This window comes from Gossypium raimondii, chromosome 3, assembly GCF_025698545.1.
Source record: "Gossypium raimondii isolate GPD5lz chromosome 3, ASM2569854v1, whole genome shotgun sequence".
Taxonomy (NCBI): domain Eukaryota; kingdom Viridiplantae; phylum Streptophyta; class Magnoliopsida; order Malvales; family Malvaceae; genus Gossypium; species Gossypium raimondii.
Window position 1 is genome coordinate 3,821,127 of NC_068567.1, and position 27,506 is coordinate 3,848,632.

At 31.4% G+C, this 27,506-nt stretch overlaps 3 protein-coding genes across 4 annotated transcripts; 1 reads left to right on the top strand and 2 right to left on the bottom strand.

Moving 5' to 3' along the window:
- Positions 1-209: 209 nt before the first annotated feature.
- On the top strand, positions 210-3,546 carry LOC105795612 (uncharacterized). The gene is made up of 3 exons (XM_052628542.1): positions 210-234; positions 1,428-2,042; positions 2,115-3,546. Exons 1-3 carry the CDS (start codon positions 210-212, stop codon positions 3,521-3,523), a joined length of 2,049 nt encoding a protein of 682 aa, XP_052484502.1. The 3' UTR covers positions 3,524-3,546.
- Positions 3,547-4,497: 951 nt separating this feature from the next.
- On the bottom strand, positions 4,498-11,295 carry LOC105796617 (endo-1,3;1,4-beta-D-glucanase). Of its 2 annotated transcripts, XM_052628005.1 has the most exons (9): positions 11,155-11,295; positions 10,830-10,984; positions 8,757-8,925; positions 8,293-8,314; positions 7,420-7,546; positions 6,866-6,956; positions 6,612-6,701; positions 5,358-5,455; positions 4,498-4,843 (listed from the first exon to the last, which is right to left on the bottom strand). In XM_052628005.1, the coding sequence occupies exons 2-9, from the start codon at positions 10,956-10,958 to the stop codon at positions 4,703-4,705; spliced, it is 867 nt and encodes a 288-aa protein (XP_052483965.1). In that variant the 5' UTR covers positions 10,959-10,984; positions 11,155-11,295; the 3' UTR covers positions 4,498-4,702. The 2 variants fall into 2 exon arrangements, with proteins under 2 accessions (XP_052483965.1, XP_012481821.1); XM_012626367.2 differs by having other exon boundaries at positions 10,830-11,260.
- Positions 11,296-12,574: 1,279 nt separating this feature from the next.
- LOC105796618 (endo-1,3;1,4-beta-D-glucanase) lies at positions 12,575-17,427 on the bottom strand. Its single transcript, XM_012626368.2, has 7 exons — positions 17,217-17,427; positions 16,405-16,426; positions 15,402-15,528; positions 14,987-15,077; positions 14,361-14,450; positions 13,428-13,525; positions 12,575-13,026 (listed from the first exon to the last, which is right to left on the bottom strand). The coding sequence occupies exons 1-7, from the start codon at positions 17,362-17,364 to the stop codon at positions 12,886-12,888; spliced, it is 717 nt and encodes a 238-aa protein (XP_012481822.1). The 5' UTR covers positions 17,365-17,427; the 3' UTR covers positions 12,575-12,885.
- Positions 17,428-27,506: the final 10,079 nt, after the last annotated feature.

Consider the following 27,506-nt stretch of genomic DNA (forward strand, 5'->3'; position numbering starts at 1 on the left):
AAATTACAAAAAAATTTGTAGAAAATAGAAAATATGGAAATATGGAAATATACAAAATATATAAAATTTTCATTTTTTTCATTTTTTCATTTTCCCAAGACATAATTATTCAAAACAACAATTTACTCTCAAAATTATAGTTCCTTAAACATGTATTATTATAAATTACACTCAAATCCAATTATTAGATCACTTTTCAATTCAGTGCGATGGCCAGGGTGTTCACAACCTCAGGTATGGTCTGGGTTCGAGTCACAATAGTCATGTTGCTGTTAAGCCTTTGCCCTCTTCTTGTAACCCACCAAAAAAGATAGAAATATTTGGTGTCACGGGTTAAACGAGTATCAACTCAATTACCAAAAAAATTAGTGTAATAGTCACCAAATTATAAAAAAATTCATTTTAGGCACTCAAAATAAAAAAAAAAAGTTTGCAATTTAAGCACTCACGTATCATAACTCGGTTATTTTTATTTTTATTTTTATTTTTACATAAATTTTCACCCATAATGATGGGTGTGCCATAATCTAGTACTCAATAAAAGTTTATATAAAAAACACATCAAACTTTAGTTGAAATGGTAAATTTGAAGGTCTAAAATTCATAAAGATCTAAATTTAAATCTCACCATATATGAATCTATATTGATTTTATATAAATATATATTTTAAAAAACACTCACGTAATAATATAACTTATTTTTGTAAAACAAATCTATTTTATAATTTATGAATACTTTTTTCGGGATGCATGGTTATTAGACTTGATGATGGGTTGGGTCACCCACCCAAAAAATGGGTTTGAACAAAAAATAAGGCTAATTTTTTAAACGAGTAGGGCCTTAGGCAGAATTTTTTTAACTCAAACTCCGACTTGAATCACATATCTATACCTTCTTCTTCTTCTTTTTTTTTGCATTTTCAATTTGTTATTTTTAGTGTGTTTAATGTATTATATTTTTTAACATTTATTTTTATATAAAATAATTTATTACATTCGAGCCGAGTCGAGCTCAAATTTAGTATTTTTAATATGGATTAAGCTTCAACCAAAATTTAAACTTATCTTTAAATTGAGTCAAACCCGAAACTAAAATGATCAGCACTGATTCAACCCGAACTTGACTTAACCCTGATTAGTACTCAATCTAAGACATAGATTATTAATGACTAAAAGGAATGTTTGGTGTTAGAATTTGTCCACTCGAGATTCAAATAAACATCAACACTGGCATATCCAATTTTAAGCAAATCAAGCTCCTAGACATGATAGAGAATAAGGTGGAGCAACACGATTTGAATTTGGATAAACAAGTGTCCTTCTTATAACTACGAACTAAATAATTAAAAAGTCTTACACATGCTTAATTCCCGGAATAGATGAAAAATCTTTCAACAGTAATGCTTAACATTTTTGTTGAATTCCAGTTGCAAGTGCAATGCTGTTCCTAGCGGTCAAGGATAAATCGGGTTTGAAAACGGTGTCGAATCATATAATATTGTCTTGGCTGAAATGGGAAATCCGGGTAATGGTAATCCTCAGCCTCACCATTCAATTTATACTGATAAGATTTGGGAATCGGCGGAGATTCAGCGGCAGATATTCAAAGTCGGTCTGCCTTTTGGTTTGGACCCTATACATATCTGCAGATTGGTTGGCCACATTAGCCTTGGGTAGAAAGGATAAAAAAGCCAGTCCTCTGCTTCTATTTTGGGCCTCATTCTTGCTCTTGTATTTGGGTGGCCCAGATACTATCACCGCTTACTCATTGTCGGACAATGAAGTCTGGCCTCTACATTTCTTTGGGTTGTGTTTCCAAATTGGAGTGGCTCTCTATTCATATGCCAATTTCTGGACAATAGCATCAAAATCGCTCATCTTTACGGCCATTCCAATATTCACTGTTGGAATTATCAAGTATGGGGAAAGGGCTTGGGCTCTCTTCAACGCTAGTAGCGTCCGGTTTAGGAAATCTGTGTTTTCTGATGACCAAGGTTCCCCATTGGAAGTTGAGCATTCACAGACGTCGCCATCAGAAAGAGGTATGCGTTTGACGTTGGAAGAATACTTGGAGCCGAAACAAATTAAGGGGAAATACGGAGATCTTTAGCGAGCCTTTCATTTGTTTCAAGTGTTCAAGCCCATGTTTGCAGATCTCAAGCTCAGAATTTACAAAAATTTGAGTTACGTATTTGAGCTGGACCAGACCAAAGTTAATGCAGAAGCGGCCTTCACAATTGTGGAGATTGAGCTTGGATTCCTTTATGATCTGCTGTATACAAAGATTCGTATAGTTATAACTCGACCCGGTGTAATTCTTCGCTTCATTTGCTTATCCTTCACCACCTTCGCACTGCTTGCCTTCATCTTCGTCGTTGGTAAGCATGAACACTCCCGAGTTGACGTTGGCATTAGCTACTTGTTAATGGGTGCTGCCATCTTTCTTGAAATTTATTCCGCCTTCCTGCATCTTAGATCGGATTGGGGAATCTACTGGTTAGCCCAACAAAACAATGGGTTTCTTAGGGGTATTGGTTCTAAGTTGGTTCGTTTCACTAAGTCCAAGGGGGGAATTCAATCCATGGCACAGCGCAGCCTGCTAGATTATTGCCTACCGCCCAGGAAACTGAATCTTGCAGCAGTTTTTAAGTTCCTCTACTCTGAGGATAGTATGGGGAAGTACATAAGGACCGGTTGGAGAGATGTAACTCCCGAATTGCAACAGTTTATCTACTCAGGTCTCCAAGAAAAACGGAAAAAATACGCAGAGACCGAGTTCAAAAATCTCTCAGAGTTATTGCATGATAGAGGTTCAAGTGTGCTTAAAGGAATGGAAGGGTCATCTGAAGACATTCTTTGGAGTGTATGCGAGGTTGAATTCACCCACAGTCTGCTCCTATGGCATGTTGCTACAGAAGTTGTTTTCCATGACGACAATCACCGGCATCGAGCCGTGCAACTCGAGCCGTATTGCCGGATAAGTAAGGCCTTATCTGATTATATGATGTACCTTTTTTCTCGATATCCCGCAATGCTTCCCGAAGGGATTGGTCACATAAGGCTCCGTGATACCTGCACTGAAGCGATGAACTTCACCCTCGACGAAGTCCAATTCAATGAAGCTGTCAGAGGGTTGTTTGGGGTGGACATTAGATCTCGGTCATTCTTAATCCAGATGGGAAGTTCAAGGAAGTCCGCATTCTTTGAAGGGTGCGACATCGCCAAGCATTTGCAGAGTTTGGTATCTGATTTCCGATGGGATAACCAAGATAAATGGAAACTGATAGCTGATCTGTGGCTGGACATGCTGACTTATGCCGCGGCTCACTGTTCGTGGAAAAAGCATGCGAGGCGACTCAAGTATGGTGATGAATTCTTAACCCACGTTGCACTTCTCATGGCACATCTTGGTTTGAGTAAGAAAATTCAAATGGTGCCATTGCCCAAAATGCTTCAAGAAGTCGATTTTGAGCCTAATTTTCATTGGGATAAGCTTAACCGATTGCTTTCTTACTTGGCTTAAATTATATATAGTTGTAATGGTGGACACGTACAAAAGCTTAAGATTTTTATTTTCGAATTACGTTGTACTAAATAAAATTTTATCACAATCATAGTAATAAAGAACATCTTTTTAAAGAATAAAAAGAAAAGAAAAATCATAATTAGCACCAACCAGTTCCCCATTTTTTGTTTACATTCTGTTAATCATAGATTTGGTTAAGTCAAAACAAAATTTTAAATTCACTTTTTAAGTTTGGGCTTATCTTTAAAATGGATTTGAAATTCTACCCAAGCCTAGTCTAAATTAAAATTGTTAAATCTAAGTTTGACTTAGCCTGCCCTTATTGAAATTTTTAAGATTTTTTATATAAAACTAATTTTAAAAAATGATACATCAAATATGGTAGCAAAACAAAAACATAACGGCAGTAAAACAACAACGCAACAGCAGGAAAAAAAATGTCATGCGTCTCTTTTTTTAAATATTTTTTACTATACCCTATATTTTAAAACTTCTCTTTAAATATTATATATAATATTCTAATTTATATTTCTCCTCATGAATTCTATATCGATAAAAGTACTATTGAAGTTCATGTGTTAAGAGTCGGGTTTATATTGTCCATTTTATTTTAAAAATGGTAAATTAGTCTTTGTATATTAGATTAAAGAGCAAACTAATCATTTTATTAAATTTCATTTATTTCTACTATTGAAGAATCGGTGCAGCTGACAAAATAATTAGAAGTTATACGTAATGTACTATGTGTATCTCATCCTGACCTATAAAAACTGTATATTAAAATTTTTAAAATGTGTTTATATTCTTTTTTTTTTTAAAACCGGTTCCCATGTTAAACTTTTGATTTCTAAATTAATCAATTGAATTGAACAGTACTGATTCGTTATTGCTAGGGAGCATTGCTTGCCAAGTAGTGAACACTCTCATCAGGGACGGATGCATATAAGAACTGTGCTTGAATGGCATATTAATAGGCAAAACCGAGATGAATTTATAAAATAAATTTCAATGCATTGGCTAAATGATACAACATAGACACCATTTGTGATCTTGATGCTATAGCATTCCATCTTACATAATAAAGCACAATGCATTAAAATTCACTCTTATTCTACAGAAACACAGACTACAATGCAAACAGAATTCTAAAAAATCCATCATCATAAAATGAGACTCTTACTTGACATACTTCAAAAGCCATTCCAGCATATCTTGATGCGCTTCGTTAGCACGTGCCACAGCAGTTGAATTATTAATATCATATCTGAGCGTCCATCCATGAGAACAATTAGGAAATACCTTCACAAACCTATCAACCTGCAAGAGAAGAGAAGAGAAGAGAAGGATATATTTGATCTTTTTTGTTAGTGTGCTTGGTAAAATAAATAGAAAAAAACTGAAAGAAAAAAGTAATTTTCTTTTCATGCTTCCGTGATAGAGTTGAAATTGAGAAAAAAGAAAATGAAACTTTTGCAAAATGTGTAATTTTGAACTAACATAAATTCCTCTCATTTTATTTGTTCATATCATTCCAATTAAAAATGGTATCTCTCTTTTTTGGGTTCTCACCTCTTTTTTTTTCTTAACAAACACATTCAAAATGTATGTTCTTTTACACTTTTCGTCTTTTACTTTCGATCTCTCACACACTTGAATTATTATATTTGGTGAACCCTTCATTTAAATGAAAAGCATTAAAATCCATTCAAAAATAGAGTTAGTTAAACAAGAATAGTATTGTAATCGACAGAAAATCCAAATTGATCATAGAGAATGCAATTTATAAAGATAACAAGCAGACAGTATGATACAAGGCATGGGGGCTTCTTACCTTATTCGCACTTAAGATGTCATCAAACTGTTTTAAAACTGCTGGGGAAGCCAAATGGTCAAGCTCAGCTCCCAATATCGCAATGGGCAGCTTCACACCTGCAAATATTCCCACACTATCACTGCAGCTTGATGTGTTCAATTTTTAGTGAAACATTTGTCTTAGAACCTTAAAAACAGCTAAGGTTTAATTCTCTAATCTAAGTTTGCTATGGCTAAAGACTCCATAAACTATGAAGTCAAGATAGATTCTAATTAAGTAATGCAAGTAAAACAGGAAAGCTCTCTTAAAGTAATCATCTAATAACTCCAACCATGCCCAAAACTTCAATTTTTGCATTAAGTGTATCATCAAAACAGTTTCATGCTATAGATTATGGAAAAAGCACACTTGGCAATCATCATAGAAGGACAAATTTTCTCATGTCAAGAAAGTTGCATGAATGTGCTAATGGTATTAGGGTATTCAAGGTCATCAATATTGCAATGTTGCTCAAACATGATAACCTACAAAATACAAGTAATATTTTATTAATATAACAAAATTATAATATTAAAATTAAAATACTAAATAACATTTTAATTTGAAAACAGAACTAAATCTATTAAAATTCTGAAAAATAAGAATTATATTATATATAACATTTTTTTTTAAAAGTTAAAAGAAAGCATGGAATTTAGTTTTGAATTTGATTCAAAAATATAATTCTGAGAAGGTAAGATATGATATGAAACAATTAAAATTTTGAGAGGAAATTTTAGTTCCGAAAAAAAATTAGTATAATTTTACAGCTCACTTCATCTTGGCAACAAAAGTTTTTTCACCTTGTGAATGAAAATTAAATCATCTTCTAAGGTGAAGATCTAATCATTCTCTATGACCTAAGATCACTGCTACAAAAGATCGTTCAGTTCTTCTCTAATTTGGTGATTTCACAATATGTAAAAACACCATAGTTTTATAGGTGAACCCCATACCTAAAACAACCTTAGAGTGAAGGAAGAGAGGCAAGAGATTTTTTTTTTTATTAAAATGGTATAAGAACCTTTCCTTTAAAAAACTATGAATCCTAAAATGGTATATGAAACTGAATCCTAATGCAAGAACCTAAGCACATTATTCACAGAGAGTTCAACCAGCCCCAAAGCATAGGAGACCTCACCTTAAACTTAGTCATTAAATCCAAACCAATTTGTAGTGAAATGAACAACAATTTATAACTGACCTAAAAAGAGGAGAGAAGCAGAATCTTACTCTTGATATCAGCCACAGTCACATATGAAGGATGTAATATCACAGCAGCTTGAATAAGTTCAGCCTTTGTCAGTTCAACCACAGCTTTAGCTGAGGTAATCAAAAGACTTGGTATTAGCCATCTAGTAATAAAATGGTCACAAAATTATATGAAAAAAATATCTTGAAACCATAACTGGTGCATAACATGCTTGTATAATCATAGTAAATATCTTATATGAAACCACTTAAGAGTACAGTGCATATAAACTCACCACCCCAACAGAACCCAGCAGCTCCAATTGATGAAAACCCTTTACTTTTCAAAGCATCAATCATTAGCTTTGCATCTTCAAAACCTTTTACCTAAAGGAAGATTTAAATGCACAAGGACATAAACTTCAAAAGAGATTCATCATTAAACATTAAATGCTTCCCTAGATAATGGTGTAGAAATACAGAATGAACGGAACAAATTCAAAATCAAACCTATATCTATTATGAAGAGACTAAAACATTAGCTTTGCATCTTCAAAACCTTTTTCCTAAAGGAAGAATTAAATGCACAAGGACATAAACTTCAAAAGAGGTTCATCATTAAACATTAGATTCTTCCCTAGGTAATGGTGTAGAAATGCAGGATGAACGGCACAAATTCAAAATCAAACCTATACCTATTATGAAGAGACTAAAGCCAGTGTAGAAAATTAGAGTCCATAATACAATACAAAAGGAATAAAAATGAGATAAACAAAGATTGAAAAGTATGCCATTCCTTATAAAATTTGATCGATAACCAATTTCAAGTATTTGTCAGAAGGCCACTAACCGGTGAATGATCCTTCATCCAAGCATCTTTTGGTCTATCAGGATTATTAGGGTCATAGGGTTCTCCATTAAAGAAGTCAGGAACCACCGCATAGAACCCAGCATCTGCAACCTTGTCAGCGATCTTTCTATACAACCAAGAGCAACTGAAATTAGGTTACAGAAGCTGTACAGTTCAACTCAAGATGCTAGATAGAACAAACTATTTAGAGGCATGTCAAATCTTAATTTGTTTCAACTGTGTCACAGTCACCCTTTGACAGACTAATCCATTATATCACAATCTCGAAAAAAAATAATTCAACTGTGTCAAAAATCAGTTAGAGGAATGCCAAATCTTAATTTACTAAGTTGTAATTGTCAGAATCCATATTCTGATATCAAAAGCAATGATTTCAATTTTCAAAATGTTACAGTCATTGGTTTCTCTGTGTTTTAAGCCAAGAATAACTAGTATTTAATAGGAAAAAACTACTCCATATATGAATCCATAAAGCTATTGAGAAAAATGAAGCAAGATAATAAGTCATCTTCTAGAATTTTCCATGGAGTGTGACCACATTGATGGACTGCCAGAAGCACTCTGTATGTCAAGGACCTAGCTAAGTTTGTTTTTCCACAACCTATGGTGTAACTATGAAGCATGAACCCTCCATGCAGGGACAGATGTCCGACAAATGGAAGTACGTATAGTACATGTACGAATAGATAAAGAAAAAAAGAAAAACAAAATTAGAGAAGTCCAAAACATTAGCAAAACACATTTGGATATGCTTTGACGAGCTTGGCATGCAAAGGATAAGAAAGGCATAGAAGAGATAATAAAGGCAAAAAATCAGAAAAAAATTGGTTTCACTAGCACAATTAGCCGTACCTCAAGTTTGGAGCCTCATATCCTGCAGAGCCAAGAGAAGAATAGTGAAATTAGCAGATGATCAAAACAATGGTGATGATCATCATCATGGTGATGATCATCATGGAACAGAGATTAGAAATTGCAGAAAAGTGCTCAATGAAAGCAAATGTATAGTAAACAAAATACCAAAATTAAATCTATAGTGAAATACAAAACCCAGATATAATATGTCAAGAAAAACAGACTGCAAACAAGTAAAGAAAAAAGAAGTAAAATATAATACAGAAAATTGGCGAAAACTAAAGAAGCTCTTTTCTTTTTTTTCTTTGCTTGAATACAGAAAACCTTTAAGCTGCTCAATTCCTAAAGAACTGTTCCTCATTAATTTCACACAAAACCCAAATAGAAAATGACAAAAAAAAAAAAAAGCTCACACTGAAGCAGAAAGATAAAGAAAAGAAAGAGGGTTTATGGATAACTACCATAAACATCAGAGGCAAGAAGAACAGCATGCTTGCACTCAGGAGAGCCAGAGACATAAGTGTTGAAATCAGCAAGTTTTTCAACATGACCACCTCCACTTTCAGGGTCCAATATGGGTGGATTTGAGCCGCAATGAGGAGCTAACGATATCTTTCTCTCTTCTCCTATCTAAACAAAAAAAAAAAAAACTTTCAGTTGCTTTGATTGAACGTACACTAGCACAATGTATAAAAAACAAATACCAACTAGATATCTGATTATGATAGATACCGAGTTTAATAGAAAGAAAATTCAAAAGAAATGTAAAAGGTAAGCAGTTCATAGATTGGAAATCTGAGTTCAAATCAATTACCTGAAAATTAAAAATAAACTCTTAATATTTATATCTATTTTATAATTGAAAAACTAAATCAGAGTTCAACCGGCTAAATCAAAAATTAATTAGTACAATGATTCATTCATATAATTTGAAGTTTGAACTAGAAAATTGAAAAAATGGCCAAAACAGGTAAAATATCAAAATCAATACTAAAAACCGGTTAAAACCAGTAAAACAAATTCATTATTATTTGGATTTTTTTTAAATTAGAGTTTTCATTATGTTCTAATTTATTTTCATTAAAGTTTTCCTAATTTTCTAATGGTTTCTATACATTCCTTATTGTTTGATTTTCTTTATGAATTTCTCATAATTAGTATTAATTTGTTTTAAAATTTTTCTAGATAATTTTATTAGGCCTATATCCAAAAATTCCACCTTTGATTCGATTATTCGACTATATCCATCCTAAAGCTCGGATATTAATTAAAGTATCATATTAATCCACAATATTCAAATCTTCACAAAAGTAGATAAAATATCCAAAAATTTATTCAGATAAAAAATATCCCAAATATTCTTCAGGATTGAGGAAGATATAGTGGACCCTATATTATTGATTGATAAATAATTACTACATCATTTGCTACATAAAGTTGGCCATTATACATTAAACAGTTTCCATCGTGTTTATTACCTAATTATAATTTTGTCATTCATTTTCGAAATGACATGACATTTCAACAACCCATAATGAAACTATCAATTAAATAAATAACACACCTTTATCTAAATCTGCAAGTCAACAAGCATTTTTAAAATATATAAAAATATTTTTATATTTGAAAAGGATTACAAATTTAGAAATTCAAATAAATATGTTTTTCTGCAACTGATAAAAAAATAAAAATTATAAAAACAATAGCAGAATCTGAAACAAGGCTTTTTATTTAAATATTTTTTTCAAACTAGGGATAATTCAAAGATTATTTACAGGAAAAGTACATTGTGGGTGAATTTCGAGAATTCTCGAAAAGTTATTTTTCGAGCTCCCGAGTCCCGACCCATGTCGACGTCACCCATCTTTTTCTTTTTGCTTTTTGCTATCAAAAATTAATGGTCTAATTCGGGTTTTGATCTCTATATTTTACAAAAATTACTGTTTAATCTTTATATTTTAATTTAGTATAATTTGTTCATCCTTTTATAATATTATTAGTTGATCCAAATTTTTCCGATTAACTTAATCAAAAATACATGTTAGCTAAATACTTAAGGAGATTTTAGAGTACTTTTAAAGAAAAATTTTACATCAAAACTTTTATGAAAATAGTTAATCACGTTGACAATTTGGACTAACCGATAAAATTCTAAGATGATCAATTTATACTAAATTAAAATATGACTAAATCATAAAATTTTACATAACAAAAGGACCAAAATGAAATTAGACTATTCCTTTCCCATAAAAGAAAAAACATAGTCAAGTTGAACACTGAGTGTCCATGTCAAAATAGTATTTTACTATTTTTAACGTAAAAAATTTAAATTTAAAAAAAAAAGTCTCTTAAACAACAGGCAGTAAATACTCACTAATTTCCTTCTCCTATGATTCTATTCGAAAACAAACAGAGATTCGATGTGAAAATTTGAAATCATAAACGAAATCAAATAGAAAACAAAGACGATTAAGCAAACAAACGAAGAATTTTTTTTTAAAAAAAACATAATAAAAGAGGAACCGAAATTCGACCTTTTGGAAGATCTCGGTAGCGGTACCAGGAAGGTCGAAGCAGTGGGCGCCGTGTATCAGGAAAAGGAAGATAATCGCCGAGATCACCGCCGAGGCTGATTTGTGCACAGGTGTTGATCGGAATCTCATATTAATGGCGGAGAATCTCTCCTTTTCTGGACAAAGAGAAGGGTGAGATATGGACAAAGGAAAATAAGAAAACGTCAATGGGGAGTGTGATAAGGAGGAAACCAATTGATTTTCCAAATCCTTTTATAAATTTTTCTTGAAATCTTTTATGTATCTTTTGGATTTCGAGAATTTTTTACAAATTTATATATTGTACCGTATGAATCTTTCCCGTTGAAATGCCAGAAATCATGGGTAGGGAGAGGAGGAGGATAAGAAGGTAATGTATGTATGTGTATATATATATATTAAATCTCTCCCGTGAAAATGCCAGAAAATGTGGGTATCGACAGGAGAAGAAGGGAATGCACGTGTGTATATATACATATTTAATTTTGTCCATTGATTATTAACTCGATTTGTATAGGTCCTGACATGTAGGTACTCGATTTGTATAGGCATTATTGTTAGGAGGACGTAAATTCAAGTGTGTTGAAATGTATTAAAAATTTTGATGAGGAAAATTTAATTTGGTTTATTTAGATTTACTGTAATTTGATTTGATTATGAATTAAATTCGAAAGGTATTTATATTTTCTGTCAATTTATTTTTTATTCTTTTAATTAAACTTAACTATCAATATTTCAAAAAGAGTCAAATTATTTTTCTTTCATAGAAATAATTGCTAAAATATTTAATTTTTAACAATCTTTGGTGTGCGATCTCTATGTGCATCAGATATCTTGACATGACATTATTTATTTTATATGATACCTCAATAAATAATTTAAAATTTATAAAATAAATATAAATAAAAGTTCATAAAGAAATATAATAAGTTTTTAAAAATTACATGAAATATATGTGGATTGTCACGTGAGCTGTCATATTTAAAAATTTAAAGTTTTAGTCATTATTTTCATCCAAAACATCAATTAATCGATTTTTTTTAAAGGTTGAGGGTCAAATTTGACTTGTTTTAAAAATTAAAAGTTAAATTTAACTCAAAAAAGGACCAATTTGACAAAAAAATAGAGACTTTAAGGGTTAAATTTGATGAAAGCTTTCATTTAAGTCACTAAGATGTTAAAATCACTATTGTATAGCATTTTCTATTCACACAACTTACACCAATCGAAAGGTTTCATCCCCTTCTCATCCACAATTTTTTTTTTCGTGAAACGACTTTGTAGGTCCAAATCTGTGAACCAAAATTCAAACAGCTTTCTTCTCTGATCTCTAACACAATCCATTAGATTAACTTAGATCTAATATATGTTTTACTCATCGATGAGTACTGATCCACTACACCAATAATTACTTCATTATTTAAAACACACTAGCTGAACTTTTAAAAAAATTTTAACCCAATAACTTTAAACAAAAAATTTCAAACAGTTCAATAACTTGAAGAAAAATTTTCAAATAATTCAATAACTATTTTGTATCTTTTTTAAATTGAATCACTAAAACGTAAACTTACAAAGAGTTTAGTAATTTTGAGAGTAGTTTACCTCTTTTTTTTTAATCATTGGCTACTGCTAAAGAGCATTAATGCTAGAGAGCAACATCACAACGACCTTTGCTTGCCATGGCCATAGAACACTTTCTTCAGGTAGCACAGTTGCAAGGAATATTAATAGGCAAAAACCAAGCTGAATTTATAACACAAATTTATGATTAGCCCTTTCATGATTCTTGGAATTTATAATCAGATTACACAAACCCATAATATTGAACCACATAACCAACAAATTCCAATGCATTGGCTAAATGGTAAAACATAGACACATCTGTTCAAGCTTTTCTATGTGTTACAATGTTCCGTTTTACGCAATAAGGCACAATGCACTAAAATTTAACCTTTATTCTACAGAAACACGACCATATTTTTAGACAGAATTCTAAATAACACGCATAAACTCCCATCACCATCGGATAAGTTTCTCACTTAACGTACTTTGCAAACCACTCCAGCATATCTTGTTGAGCTTCGTTAGCGCTCGACACAGCTGCCAGATCATTGACATCGTATCTCACCGACCATCCATGGGCAACTTTAGGAAATATCTTCACATAGCTATCAACCTGCGAGAGACATTGTTTTGTAATAAATATAAACAAGTACTTGTCGACCGAGTTAAGAAGGAACCCTGAAAAAGCCATACTCAAAGACCGAGTAATTGACATAATATTTTGTTTAGTTGTTAACCGTGACAATTTGACGTGCAAAGCAATAAGCCAAAAAGGCACGCGCAAACCTAATATGGTATATAAGTCACAATCAAGTACAAAAGATAAGCAATGTCGGACTTATAACACTTTATCTCGATAGAATCCTGGCAAAATAAGCATATGATAGGCAACTCAATGGAGCAAACAAGGAACCTAACATTGATACCATGTTAAAGAAAATGCAATCTTTTCCTGAATTCTTAGGCTCAATCAAAAAAGATTACAGTATGAAACCAGGCATCGGGCCTTCTTACCTCACTCGCTTTTAAGATCTCATCAAACTGTTTTAAAAGCTCTGGGGGAGACATATGGTCATGCTCAGCTCCCAATATCGCAATGGGCACCTTCACACCTGCAAAAATTCACACATAATCAATAGTACAAAGGTAGACTTGCCCCTAACACAGACACCACAAAAAAGCACAAGAATGAGTGAAAATGCTCTCTTAAAGAATCAACTGATAACTGCAACCAAACCCAAAACTTCAAATTTTGCGAAGTACCCTAGAAGCAGTTTCATGATATAGATAAAGGGAAAAACACTATAGTAATCATCATAGAAGGCCAAGTTTCTCATCTCAAGACAGTTGCATAATCTTGCTTATTGTATTAGGACACCTAACATTTTGATAGTAAATTGATGAGGTGGCCGTATATGAACTTATTTAGCAAAGTTGTAGTGTTGGTTTATCACGAGAAACGTTTTGTGTTTCTTACTGATTCTTCAAAAAGGGTTTTCCGAAAAAAAAAGAAAAGAGAGAGGATAGTCATAACTTAACATTATTGAAAACAATTAGCATTTTGAGAGGAAATTTTTAATTCACAAACTAACACTTAATACAATTCATTTTACGACCTCCTTCTAAGGCGATGATCTAAGATCACTGCCACATGATATCATAGGATTCTTCTCATGGTGATTTAATTACCATAATTGTTTTATAGGTCAAAAACATACCAAACACCACCTTATAGAGTAACAGGAGAGGCAAGAGAAAGATTTTTAATAAAATGGTATCAGGATCTTTCAATAAAAATGCCATGAATACTTTAGAAACTGCTCACCTAACATGCCTCTTGAAAATAATATGAATCTTAATGCAACAGCCTATGACAAAAAAAATTCACAGAGAATTCAACCAGAAATTTTGCCCCAAAGTACAGCAAAAACCAGGCTCAAATCTTACTTTTGATATCGTCCACAATCACAAATGAAGGATGTAACATTACAGCTGCTTGGATAAGGGGATCCTTAGCCAGTTCAGCCACAACTTTAGCTGCGGTAATCAAAAGACCTAGCATTAGCCATCTAGTAATAAAGTGATACTTAAATGAAAAGATAATATTATTGAAGCCATAAGTGGTGCAGAACATGCTTGTATATAAACATAGTAAATATCTGGGCCCTGTTCTAGGGATTAAATTGCATTTTGCCCTCTCTGTTCAAAAAATAGGCAAATTAGTCATTGTACATTAGTTCAAAGAGCAAACTGGTCCTTTTTGTTAACAATTTCATCCATTTCTACTGTTAAAAACCAGCATGAACAGAATAACCAGATAGTTACACACGGTGTGCCGCGTGTACCTCATGCCGACGTACAGGGATCAGTTTTTAACAGTAGAAATGGATAGGATTTTAACAGAAGGACCAGTTTGCTCTTTGATCTAATGTAATGTAAAGGAACAAATTTGCCCATTTTTAAGAAAAGGGGCAAAATGCAATCCGACTCCTAGTACAAGGGCCTCCATGGTACTTTTACCTAAATATCTGCTATGAAACCACTTAATATATAGTGCATAAATGAAAGCTCACCACCCCAACAGAACCCAGCAGCTCCAATGGATGAAACCCCTTTACTTTTCAAAGCGTCAATTACGAGCTTTGCATCCTCGTAACCTTTATCCTAAACAAGCAATTAAAATGCATAAGGGCATAAAACTTCAAAAGGTGATGAATCATTAAACATTAGACACTTGTCTAGTTAAAATAGATATAGCCGAAAAATGAAGGTTCTGTAATGGTGAACAAAAGTTGAATGAACAGAACAAATTCAAAATCAAACCTACATCTAATTATAAAGAAACTAAAGCCGGTCTAGAGAATCCGTAACACAATACTACCGGAAGAAAAAAATAAAAGAGATAAAATTACAGATTGAAAAAATATCTCCTTGCGTATAAAACTTGATCAATAACCAATTTTAATTATTGGTCAAAAGGCCACTAACCGGTCCATGATCCTTTATCCAAACAGATAGAGGTCTATCAGGGTTATTAGGGTCATAGGGTTCTCCATAAAAGAAGTCAGGAGCCACCACATAGAACCCAGCGGCTGCAACCTTGTCCGCGAGCTTTCTATACAATCAAAAGCAACTCAAATTAGGTTCCAGAAGCTGGTACAGTTCAACTCATGATGCTAGATAGAACAAAATATGTAAGTAAATTAAAATGGCTTCTCACAACCGCCCTATGACAGACTAAACCATTATATCACAACCTCGAACAAATAATTCAACCGTGTAAAAAATCAGTTAGAGGCATGCCAAAATGTTACAATCATAGGTTACTCTGTATTTTTAGGCAAGAATAACTAGTCTTTAATAGGAGAAAACACCTCAGTATAAGAATCCATAAAGCTACTGAAAAACTGAAGCAAGCCATCTGCTAGAGTATTCCTTTGTGCTTGACCACGTTGATGGACTGTCAGAAGCACTTTGTATGTCAAGGGCCACACTTGGTATTAATCAAATTCTTAGGTGGTAACTTCATGGTGTGTAATACTCATTATTGACCTAGGAAGAATATATAAAAAGCTTTTAATGAGGCTAGTAACCGGGGTACATGATTTTCATATAGGCGAGGGCATTTTTCGATGGTAGTGACCTACTTGCCGACTTACTCATTCAAGTTATGAACGGTTCCTTGATAAGCTTGATGGACAATTTCTTTAGCTATACATACTTTCCAGATCATAACAGATAAAGGTGAGGAAACTTTTTGACGACCTTGGAATCACTCTCATCAATACTTGGAGGGACAAAGGAAATTTGATTTGGGGTGTTTTAGTTATGTTTAGGAAATGTTCCACTTTAGTTGTTTTTGACATTTAGGCTCATTTGATACTTGTTTCATATTCGGAGCAAAAACACGACTTCACATTAATCATAGAATAGATAATAAAAGGCAACACAACAGCAAAAACCAGCGTCACAATAGCAGAATTAGTCTTACCTAAAGTTTGGAGCCTCATATCCTGCAAAGGCATGAGAAACAGTGAAATTAGCAGATGATCAAAATTGGTGGTGATGATTATCATAATTTTGATTACAACACTATCTATACCTTATAGCATAGACACAGGCAATTGCATATACAGTGCTCAATGAAAGCAAATGTATAGTAAACAAAATTATAGTACAGATAGTAATATGCTTATATCGTAATGAATACACAACCCAGATATAATATGTTCCAAAAATATCCATAATCAATCCAAAATTCCGTTAACCCCCAACATCCTTTTGAACTAGTTTCAAAGTCAATATGTGCTTAAAAATCCATAATCAAATACAAAACCCATATATAATATGTTGAAAAAACAGACTGCAAAGTGCGAAAAGGTCAACAAAAATGAAGTAAAAAAAGGGCAGAAAATGGGTGAAAACTAAAGAAGCTCTTCTCTTTCTTTCCTTTTTTGTCTATATAAATAAATAAAACTTGAAGCTGGTCAATTCCTAAACACACCGCTCCTCGTGAATTTCACACAAAACCCACAAAAAAATATGACAAAAAATGACAAAATTTCACACTACCGAAGGAGTCGAAAATCCATCAACAACAATCAAATACAAAACCCAGATATAATACGCTCGAAAACAGACTGTAAAGGGCAAACAAGTTAACATAAATAAAGTTAAAGAAATCCTTGAAGTTGCTTAATTCCTAAACAGAGTAATTGCTCATCAATTTCACACAAAACCCAAATCCAAAATAACTCAAAAATCCACAAATGACGACTGTGAAGAGCTTATGGGGATAAGTACCGAAAATATCAGAGATAAGAAAAACAGCAAGCTTAGATTGAAGAGACCCAGAAACATAAGTGTTGAGACCAGCAAGATTCTCAACGTGACCAGCCCCACTTGCGGAATCCAATGTTGGTGGATTCGAACAGCACTGAGGACCTGACATTGTTTTCTTCTCTTTTCTCCTAAGCAATAAAAAAAAAAGTTCCACTTGGTTTGTTTGATCAAACAGGAGCACTATATATATAAAGAAACACCAACCAGAAAGTTGGAAGCGAATAGGAGAGGTTTCGAGAGTATAATAAATAGGTTTTATTCGCAAATTAATCCCTAACTTATATCTTAATTCTCAAATCAGTCTTTAAACTTTTTTTAATCATAAATCGTTCTTACACTATAAATTTTGTTCCCCATTCAATAAAAATATATCACATATCATGTTATTATTAGCCTACATCATTTTTAATAAATCTATATCTATATATCTATCAATTATTGCATGTTGTTTTAATTTTTATTTTTCAAATCAATATTATAATTTACTTTTTCAATGTCAATAACTATTTTTAATTGTTACTAAATATGTTTTTAATTTAATTTAAATATTTTTTATATTTGTCATGATCTATTATTATAATTGTTGTAGGTTGTTTTGCTCTTTTTGTTTCTGTTAGAATTTGTTACCCAAATCCCGCAATTTGTTGAAGAAATAAATATAGCCGCAAAATAAGGAGACCTATGGGGGCGAGAGGCCAAGGGTCTACCACACAAGTTGAGTCCATATAAAACTATACTTCTACTATTTGACTTTCTTGTATCATTCAATTTTCAACATTAGTGAATTTTTACCTTCCTCTACCCATTGTTTTTTTTTTTGAAAGGGTAAAATTTGTGTGTTCTTAATTTTTTTTCTTATTGTTTTCCAATCATTCTACTACCATTATCGCCTTTTATTATAACATTTCTTCAAATTGGCATTATAGTTTACTTTTTATATAGTTAAAATTTTGTATATTAATTAAAAATTAAGAGAAATTATCATTATCAATAATATGTAACAATAATTAAAATATATTATTTTAAAAATAATTAAAAATTAAATGTCTAAAATTAAATGTAATGCACGTAACATTAGAAACTAATTGAGACAAAATTGAGAGTTTAAGGTCACTTTTAATTTAAAAAATTAAAGATTAATCTAAAATTTAGGATTATTTTATGGTATAAAGCAATATTTAGTGTTTAAATTTTTTTTTAAAAATTCTCACATTGATCTCTGAACTTTTTTTTTGTCCGCATTGGTCTCGAAACTTAACAACCTTTTTTTGATTTGATCCCTGAACTTGATTTCTGTTAAGGTACGAGAATGAGACATATTGTGAGTGCTTAGAGTTGTAGGTCAGGTCATCCGATCAAGTCCGAAGGTCCGCCCAAAAAATAGGAAGGTTTATACAAAAATATAGACCCAAAATGGGCTTGGACAAAAAATGATGCATGTTTTCTTGATGGGTCAGGCTTCAGGTAAGCTTTTTTGGCCCAAGCCCGACTTGAACATATGTCTTTAAAATTTGTTGGGAAATATTTATTTTAATGTTTTTGATGTATTTGATATATTATATTTTTTGAATTTGTTTTATATAATAAAATAATTTTAAAAAAATTAATGCGGGTCGGGTTTATATAATAAGCCCATTTTTTTTGCAGATCCGAACCTATCAATCATGCCCAATATTTTGTTAGGGCCTGGTCTGGCCCATGGACAATTCTACGAGTTCTACATCATTACTTGAAAATTTTAAAAAAACTTTATATATTTTATTTTTTAAATTATATATATTTAAATTTTAAACAATGGTATAGTATAATATTAAAGTGTCACGTTACTGTATCTCTAAATTCATAGACTAAATTAAAAAAGGTTTAAGGGTGCAAAAAGTCCTCAAACTTTTTCAAAAAAGTAATTAAGTCCTTGCTTTTTTTATACTCAATTGGGTACTTAAACTTTCAAAATGTATAAAAAAAGACCTCAAACTTAAAAAAATTTAAACCATTAATTTTATTAAAATTATAAAAATTAAAATCAATAAAAACTATCAATATCATTAAAAAATTTACTAAATTTCGAAACTATCATGGACCTAATGACGAAATTGAAAATTTTGAAAAAAAAGTTACTTTTATCTCTTAATTTATTAATAGAAAACTGGGACTATTGAAGTTTGCAGTTGGTAAAATGATTGTCGGTCGAAGATATATAAATTTTTTACGTGAAAAGGTTTGCTCCCTAAAAATATGGGGGCCACCACACATATTTCTTTGCCACATATTTATTTATGCAATTATTTCTGCACGGCACACTGCAAAGCCGCATGTAGGGGTTGACCTTTCAAAAATGTAAACACAGCCTTAAAAATTATTAAATTATAAATTTATATATTTATAAGATAAAATTACACTTTTATAGCTTAAAATGAAAAAAAATATATTTAGTCCTTTTCAAAAAGTGATAAAATTATAAATTAATATATAATAAAATTATATTTTAACCGTTTAAAAATTTATTATTCAATTTCGACTTCCTCCATAAAGAATTTCTAGATTCATCTTTATTTATGGGTTTCGAATTCTCACAATGTCTTGATGTTATGTGTGGGTTTTAGTTCAAGTTCGTCGACTATATCTGAATTTAGTGGTGAAGTCAGGGGACCCCCAAAAAATGATTTTTTTTATTTAGGCTATTTTATAATTTATAAAATTTTGAATTAATAATAATAAATTTGCACTTCAGCCCCTGAAATGATAAAATTTTGATTTAATCATTCTAAAATTATAAAGGTATAGGGTATCAAAATGATGAAATTATATTTTTACTATACAATTTGATTCCAATTCCCCCCAAAAAGTTTTTTGGTTTCACCCTTGTCTAAAATTTTCCATTTCATAATTCGTTTATGCAGTAATAATTTGATTTTACTTGTTCGAACATCTTTATACTCGATTGTGCTGATCTAACATCTAAATGACACGAATTCAAATCTTATCATCTTCTTCCCCTTCACTTATTATAAATAAAAATTGCTTTTTATTATTTTTTAAATTTATAATTTCATTTTATTTGAGTTTATTTTTATCATTGAGTTTTTACAAAAATATATTTTCTTATTTTTTTTATATATTCTTTTTGAATTTTCTTATAAAACTTTCTTAGTTATTTTGAAAATTACTAGATTTTTATTATACATATTTAAGGTTTTCCTTTTTGTGAAATTTTACTTTTAAACATTTTTAATATTTTTATTATTTTTATTATTTGTAAGAGGCATGAAAAATGAACTTTTTGGACCGAACTGCACGTCTTTTAAATGCCGGCGGCGATGCGATTTTGGTAGTTTTCATTTGTGGTTCTAGATTTAACAACAATGTAATCTCAAATATATTTTTATGATTATTATTTGATAAGATTAAAAAAATAGTAATGTGTCTTATTTTTTTTTAAATATTAATAAGAAATTTTTTATTAATTAAAAGAGTTAAAGGAATAAAGTAATAATGTAAAGATTTGATTATGACACATTTACAATATAAGTGAAAATTAGAATTTTGTAGTAAATATGTTTATAAGAAATTGATTAAAAAAATGTTGATACAAGGTATCAATAAATGAAGAGAAAGGAGGAGAAGGTAGTGGTGAAAATGAGGTCGGTTCATCTAGACAAGTAGAGAGTTAGAAATGGATAGGAGTAAGAAGAAAGTGAGGAAGGTCTGAAGGCAAGGGGAGATGAGTGCAGTAGGCAAAGGCTTAAGGTTGCTGAGAAGGTCCAAAAGATCTTTTTTTCATCGTGTTGGGGAAAAGCCCCATGTATGGTAGTGCCATGTCACTGATTGCACGGGTGGTGGCTTGCTTGTGTGGTTGGTGAGGTGGCAAGCCAATTGTCCTCACGTGCGGTACTGCCTTGTCATTCCCTTTGACGAGGTAATACGAGGTTATTACGCCTTGGTGGTCCTTTACTATAGATGAGTTCTCATTAAAAGTCGGTGGCTTAGAGGACAAGGCGTCTGAGGGGCAAGTCATCTAGTGACCAATTAGGTGGTGTACGATGGAGGGCTGCCAAGTGATACAAGGCGGGGGGCCATTCTCGGACATCTCTCAAGTATCTTCTCATAATACCAGGTGTCCACATTGGACACTTGGTAAGGGGTAAATGGTAAAGTGAAATTATTAAAAAATCATAATGTCTTAGGTTCAAATATTATTATGTAAATGTATTTTTCTATTTTCTTATACAAAATATATAAAGAGACAAAAATACTTTTAAAATAACATGATACGAGTCACAAAGGCCCAATCAAGCTCAAGAACGTGATGGGTTCAAATTACCACAAGGCCCAATAACGAGGTCAAAGGCCAGGCAAATGCATACGAAACTAAATGGAACTGTTCAAGACTTCATTAGCAAGGCCTTAGATGCATATAAAAAGGAAAAATAAAATCAAGATTCACTTTCTTGTTTTCAAGAAAATTAAGAAACCGAATCTTGGTCCAATTTTGCTGTTTTGAGCGATTTCAATAATCAAGAAAATCAAGATTTCAAATCTTGGAAATCTTGGTCCAAGAAACTGAATCTTGCAGCTAAGGCGCATTGGATCTCAGTTACGAGCATCAACGAACCAATTTCAAGAGAGAACGGATTACAAGCCCATGTGCTTGAAGATACGGCCCAATAAGATGTTTCAAGCCCAACCAAGAAGTTTAAATTAGACTTAGTTGAAAATCAGGCCAAATTGTCAAAGTGGCCCAATTTGTAAATTTTTAATTCTTTAAATACTTAGTTTTAATTTTTAGGCTTTATGAATAAATTTCTATGTAAAAATTCAGTCCAAGAGGCCCATTAAAAAAGCCTTGGACGGCACTCCTCTTGAAAGGCAACAATTAGGTTTTTTTTTTTTTCCCAATAAGGCTAGGAAAGTAGTTAGGAGGCCTATATATATGGCTTGGTCGGCCACCTTTATACATTAGACATTAAATTTCAGATTTTTGTTGAGTGAAAATTCTCTTAGAGTTTCTCCAAGAATTCTCTATTAAGTTTTCTTTAGAAGTAATTTTAACAATCTTTTTTATTGTGGGAGCCATCTTCGGCCTTCTTTTTGCCGTGTGCTTACATCGGAGGGGAGATTAGAGCCGTTTGAAGGGAGTTGTGAAATCTTTTTCGATTTTAAGGCTTCTTAGGACTTTTCTTATCTTTATTGTTGTTTGTTTTTCTTTAGATTTTTCTGCTTGTGCCGATTCATTGATTAACTTGTTTTATTCATTCTTGTTGCGTTTCCATCCCTTTTCAATCTTCAAGAAGTTGATCGGCACCTTTCTTGGCAGCAAGAAAACGTTTTCTATTCATAATTTGCAATTGATCTTGCCGCCCAATTATCCTATCTCTGATTCAATTCGGTTTGCTGAGTTTTTGAATTGACTTGCTGTTTTGTGTTCAATTGTCAGATTCGGCTGATTGGATTATTTCTTGAAGTTCAATTTCGTGTTCTTGGCTTCCAAGAATCCCCTATTAATAAGTGTTTCGATTCTTGGCTGATTCTTTATTGTTTTGGGGTTTTTGTTTCAGATTTGGAATTCTAAGATTTAACTTTTCTGTTTCGTTTCAGATCTCAGCGTCTAAAGCTTTCGTAGGATTTTCCCATGACTTGACAACTCGATCTTGGTCCACGCGCAACCCTCTATCACAACATAACTTACTTTATAAAGTAATGTACGTTAGTCATTATCCAACTGAATTGATGTTTAGTTAACTCGTGACGTAGGGGCGAAGTCAGAATTTTTTCTAAAGGGGGAAGAGATTAAGTTATATACTTTTATAAGAGTTCAAATGCAATTTAACCCTTATATTGGCTTATATCTTCATGGTTTTCAAAAGGACTAAATTGAAATTCTAGCATTTTTAGGAGGTCAAACTATAATTTATCACATATTGACTTAAAATTTTATAAATTTTGGGGGCCTAAAGAAGTAATTTCTCATTTTAGTTCGCTCATGTCATGACACTAACTTAGTTAATGACTTAATATATAGTATAGATGACATTGTTACTATTTTAATTTATTTTTACGGTTTAACTTAGTTTCACCCTTCAATTTAATTTTAACTCGGTTGTGAAATTACTAAAATGTATTACTTTTAATAAACAAATATTATATTGAGAATATTTTTATTTTAAATAATTTAAAAAACACATAAACATGCAAATTAAAATTTATGTCAAAAATTATTTTCAATGTTTATAGCAATTTCAGCTTTTTATTTATTTATTTAAATTTGCACCAGTCTTAGGACATTATTTGGCGAATAGGAATCTTCTTTCCATAAAATTCAAAGATGGAAAAGAAATATTCCGCAGCTTTTGGGTACCACTTTCTAAATTTCCTAATTTATTGTCGTTTTCACGTGCTCGAAGATTCCGGGGTGCTATCATCTTCCTCTAGTGTAACCGACTTCCGAATTTAGTTTTATTTCAAGTAACCGAGACTTTGAGATTATGATGAGAAAAAAATTTAAAAATTCTCTACTTAATATAATTTCATAAGTAGACAATCATGCCTATCTCAAAAGATTAGTACAGACTCTTTTGCGTAATTGGTTCGTAACTATGGTGTATGTTTGAGATTCATAATATATAGGGTCCTAAAAATATATATAAATTTGAAAATAGATTTGAACAGCAACGTCCGATTTGGTTCTATTAAATTCGATTCTATTCCGATTTGTTTATTTGTTAAAATTTATTCAATTTTGGTTTATTATTCACAAAATAAAAAAGAGTTATATGAATCAAACTTTATTTTCTTTTTAATTTGAAACTTATTTTATAACTTTTATAACTGGAAAATAAACATTTTGTTGGAATATTCATCAATTTAACGAGTCAATGATATAAGTTGAATAGCTTGAGGCGTGTTGGACTAGACCTGATCATGGGTTGGACCGAGTCGGGTTGTTGTAAAATTTTAGGTCCAAGACCTACCCGAAAAATGGGCCTAAAATTCTACCTAAGCCCGTTCCAAATTAAAATGATAAACTTGAGCCTGACCCGGCCCACTCGTATTAAATTTTGTTTAGATTATTTTTATATAAAAATTAAAAAATATAATACATTAAATACACTAAAAATATTAAAATAAATGTTTCCCAACAAATTGAAAATACATTGAAAAAAAATCTTTATACTTAAATGACACTAAAATAATTGTAATTTAGCAAGCAAATACCTCTAAAATAGTAGCAATAATAATAAAACAAAAGTTATACAATATCCAAACAATAATAACAAAATAGTAGCAATATAATAGCGAGATTGTAGTGAAACAACAATAAAATAGTTGATTTGGGCTGGGCCAACAAAATCCTACCTGAGGCTCGGCCTATTTAGAAAATAACATTATTTTTTTATCCAAAATCATTTTTCGGGCCTATATTTTTTCCCAAACCTTACTATTTTTAGGCAAGCCTTTGGACCTAGATAGGTAGCCCGGCCCATAATCAGATCTATGTTGGACACTATCCTTATGAATATTTCACTATATAGTGTATATCTCATGATTCAACAAGCTCTTTTGTTATTAAACAAGAACAGGAATCAACAATAGAATACAATAAAAAAATACTCAACAAACTCATAAAGAGGAATGAGAGGATAATGATTGTTCTTTTTTTTTTTTGGTGAATAAAACATAATCAAACTAAATTAATCTAATATAAATGAATAATTTGTTGCTCTAGCAATCTCAACAACAACTGCTAGCTCTTTTGGGCACTCTTCGAGCACTTACATAGCTGAGTTCCTCTCCGATGTCATAGTGGTTGATTGATCCGCAACTTGATTTCTTTCTCTTGGAATATACTTGATTTCCCATTGCTCAATGGTTTGTAAAGTCATGTGCATCCTTCTAATTAAAACTGAAGTTAATTCAGTCAGATGAATATCTTGAAGGGCCTCAACCGCCTTTAAGTTATTTGTATCGATCAAAACCTTTTTGTGCCCCTCTCTTTGGATGAGAGTCAGATCATATAAAATTCCCCAGAGTTCAGCATAAAAAATTGAGTAAAATCCCAAATACCAATTGTATTCAACGATCCATTGACCAACTTGTTTGTATACCACCCCCGACAACAGTCTACCCTGCATTCAACTTAACAACTCCATCAGTATATAAATGAATCTAGTTACTTGTCTATACAGGCTTATAAGCAGATTTAAAGTGTCCAAACGAATCCTACTTAAGTGCTCAAATATATTGTTTTGCCCAGCTCATCGAATACATAATAGTCTCAATAGAATTCCAAGTTATTCCTTGAAAAATAAAGAGATTCATGTTTTTCTATATGCGTCATGCGATTAAACCAAAAAGACTAGACCAGAGAACCCCACATTCGACAACCATATTGAAGAACACAAATTGGTCTCCATCCACTTGAAAAGATTAAGTTATATACTTTTATAAGTGTTCAAATGCAATTTAACCCTTATATTGGATTATATCTTTATGGTTTTCAAAATGACTAAATTGAAATTCCAGCATTTTTAGGAGGCTAGACTATAATTTATCACATATCAACTTAAAATTTTATAATTTTTTGAGGGCCTAAAGAAGCAACTTCTCATTTTAATTCGCCTCGTCGTGACAACAACTCAGTTAAGGGATTAATATATAGTATAGATGACGTTGTTACTATTTTAATTTATTTTTTACAGTTTAACTAAGTTAGTTTCACCTATCAATCTAGTTTTAACTCAATTGTGAAATTATTAAAAACGCATTATTTTCACAAATAAACAAATATTATATTGAGAATGTTTTTATTTCTATATAATTTTTAAAAATACATAAACATGTAAATTAAAATTTATGTTAAAAATTATTTTCAATGTCTATAGTATTTTCAACTTTTTTTATTTAAATTTGCACCAGTCTTAGGACATTATTTAGCGAATAGGAACCTTCTTTCCATGAAATTCAAAGACGAAAAAGAATATTCCGCAGCTTTTGGGTACCACTTTCTAAATTTCCTAATTTCGGTGAGGAAAAAAATCTAAAAATTCTCTACTTAATATAATTTCGTAAGTAGACGATGATGCTTATCTCAAAAGATTAATACGAACACTTTTGCGTAATTGGTTTGGTGTATCTTCGAGATATGTAAAATTTATAGTTATTGTAGTCATATATGTTACGAATTTCAGCCAATAAATGGGCCTTAATTATTCTAAGTTTTATACAATAAAAATATTTAGATTGAGAGAACTTTGTTATTTGTTTCGAAGGGTTTTTTCTTGTGGGGCTCTGAGTTTTCTTTTAATTCTCTCCGTCTTTTGAACTCTCATTTATTATAATGAAATATCTTTTTACCTGCGGTTTTTTATCCTCTTTTGAGAAGTTTATCTTTTCAATTCTTATTTTCTTCATTTTATTCGTTGTTTAATCGGGTTTATTCCCTACACTTAAGAGTAGTAGAAAAGGAGCAATGAATATTTAAGCAGAAAAAGGTTACTTTTAAATTTAGTTTACTAATTATAGTACTTAGCACGCAAAGGAACGAGAGAAGAGACAATTAAGAAAAAAGGAAAATCAATGGTCAAATAGATGAGAATGAGAGCGTAGACGATAGACCATAAAAATATAAAGAGATGTAATACATTTATTATTAGATTAACAATTTCAATGAAATTAATTTATTAATTGATGAATTTCAATAAAATGCATTTATTATTATAATGTAAAAGTCAAACGAGATGATGTTTCCATTAGAAAAAAAAAGTTGTACAGCATTTATTAATTCGTTGTTATTTTGTTGGCATTTCGCTGCTATTTTATTTTGTTATTTGAATATTATATAATTCTTGTTTTGTTGTTAATTTTATTATTATTTTATTGTTATTAATACTAAGTTGTAATTATATTAGTATTAATTAAGTATAAATAATTTTTAATGCATTTTCAATTTATTAGGATGTGTCTTAATATTTTTGTGTATTTGATGTGTTATATTTTTAAATTTATTTTGTATAAAAAATCTAAAAAAATTAATATAAACATGTCAGGTCGAGCTTAGCATTTTCAATCTGGGTCGGGATTGAATAGAGTTTTAAACTCATTTTTCAAATAAAATCGAGTTCAAACCTAAAAAGCGTATTTAAAATTTTGCATCGATCCGACCCGACCCGACCCAATAAACTTTACTTCCTAGCTTAGAGCATATTGAAATAAAAGATTGCAAAAACATTATATTTACATTGTATTAGTATACTA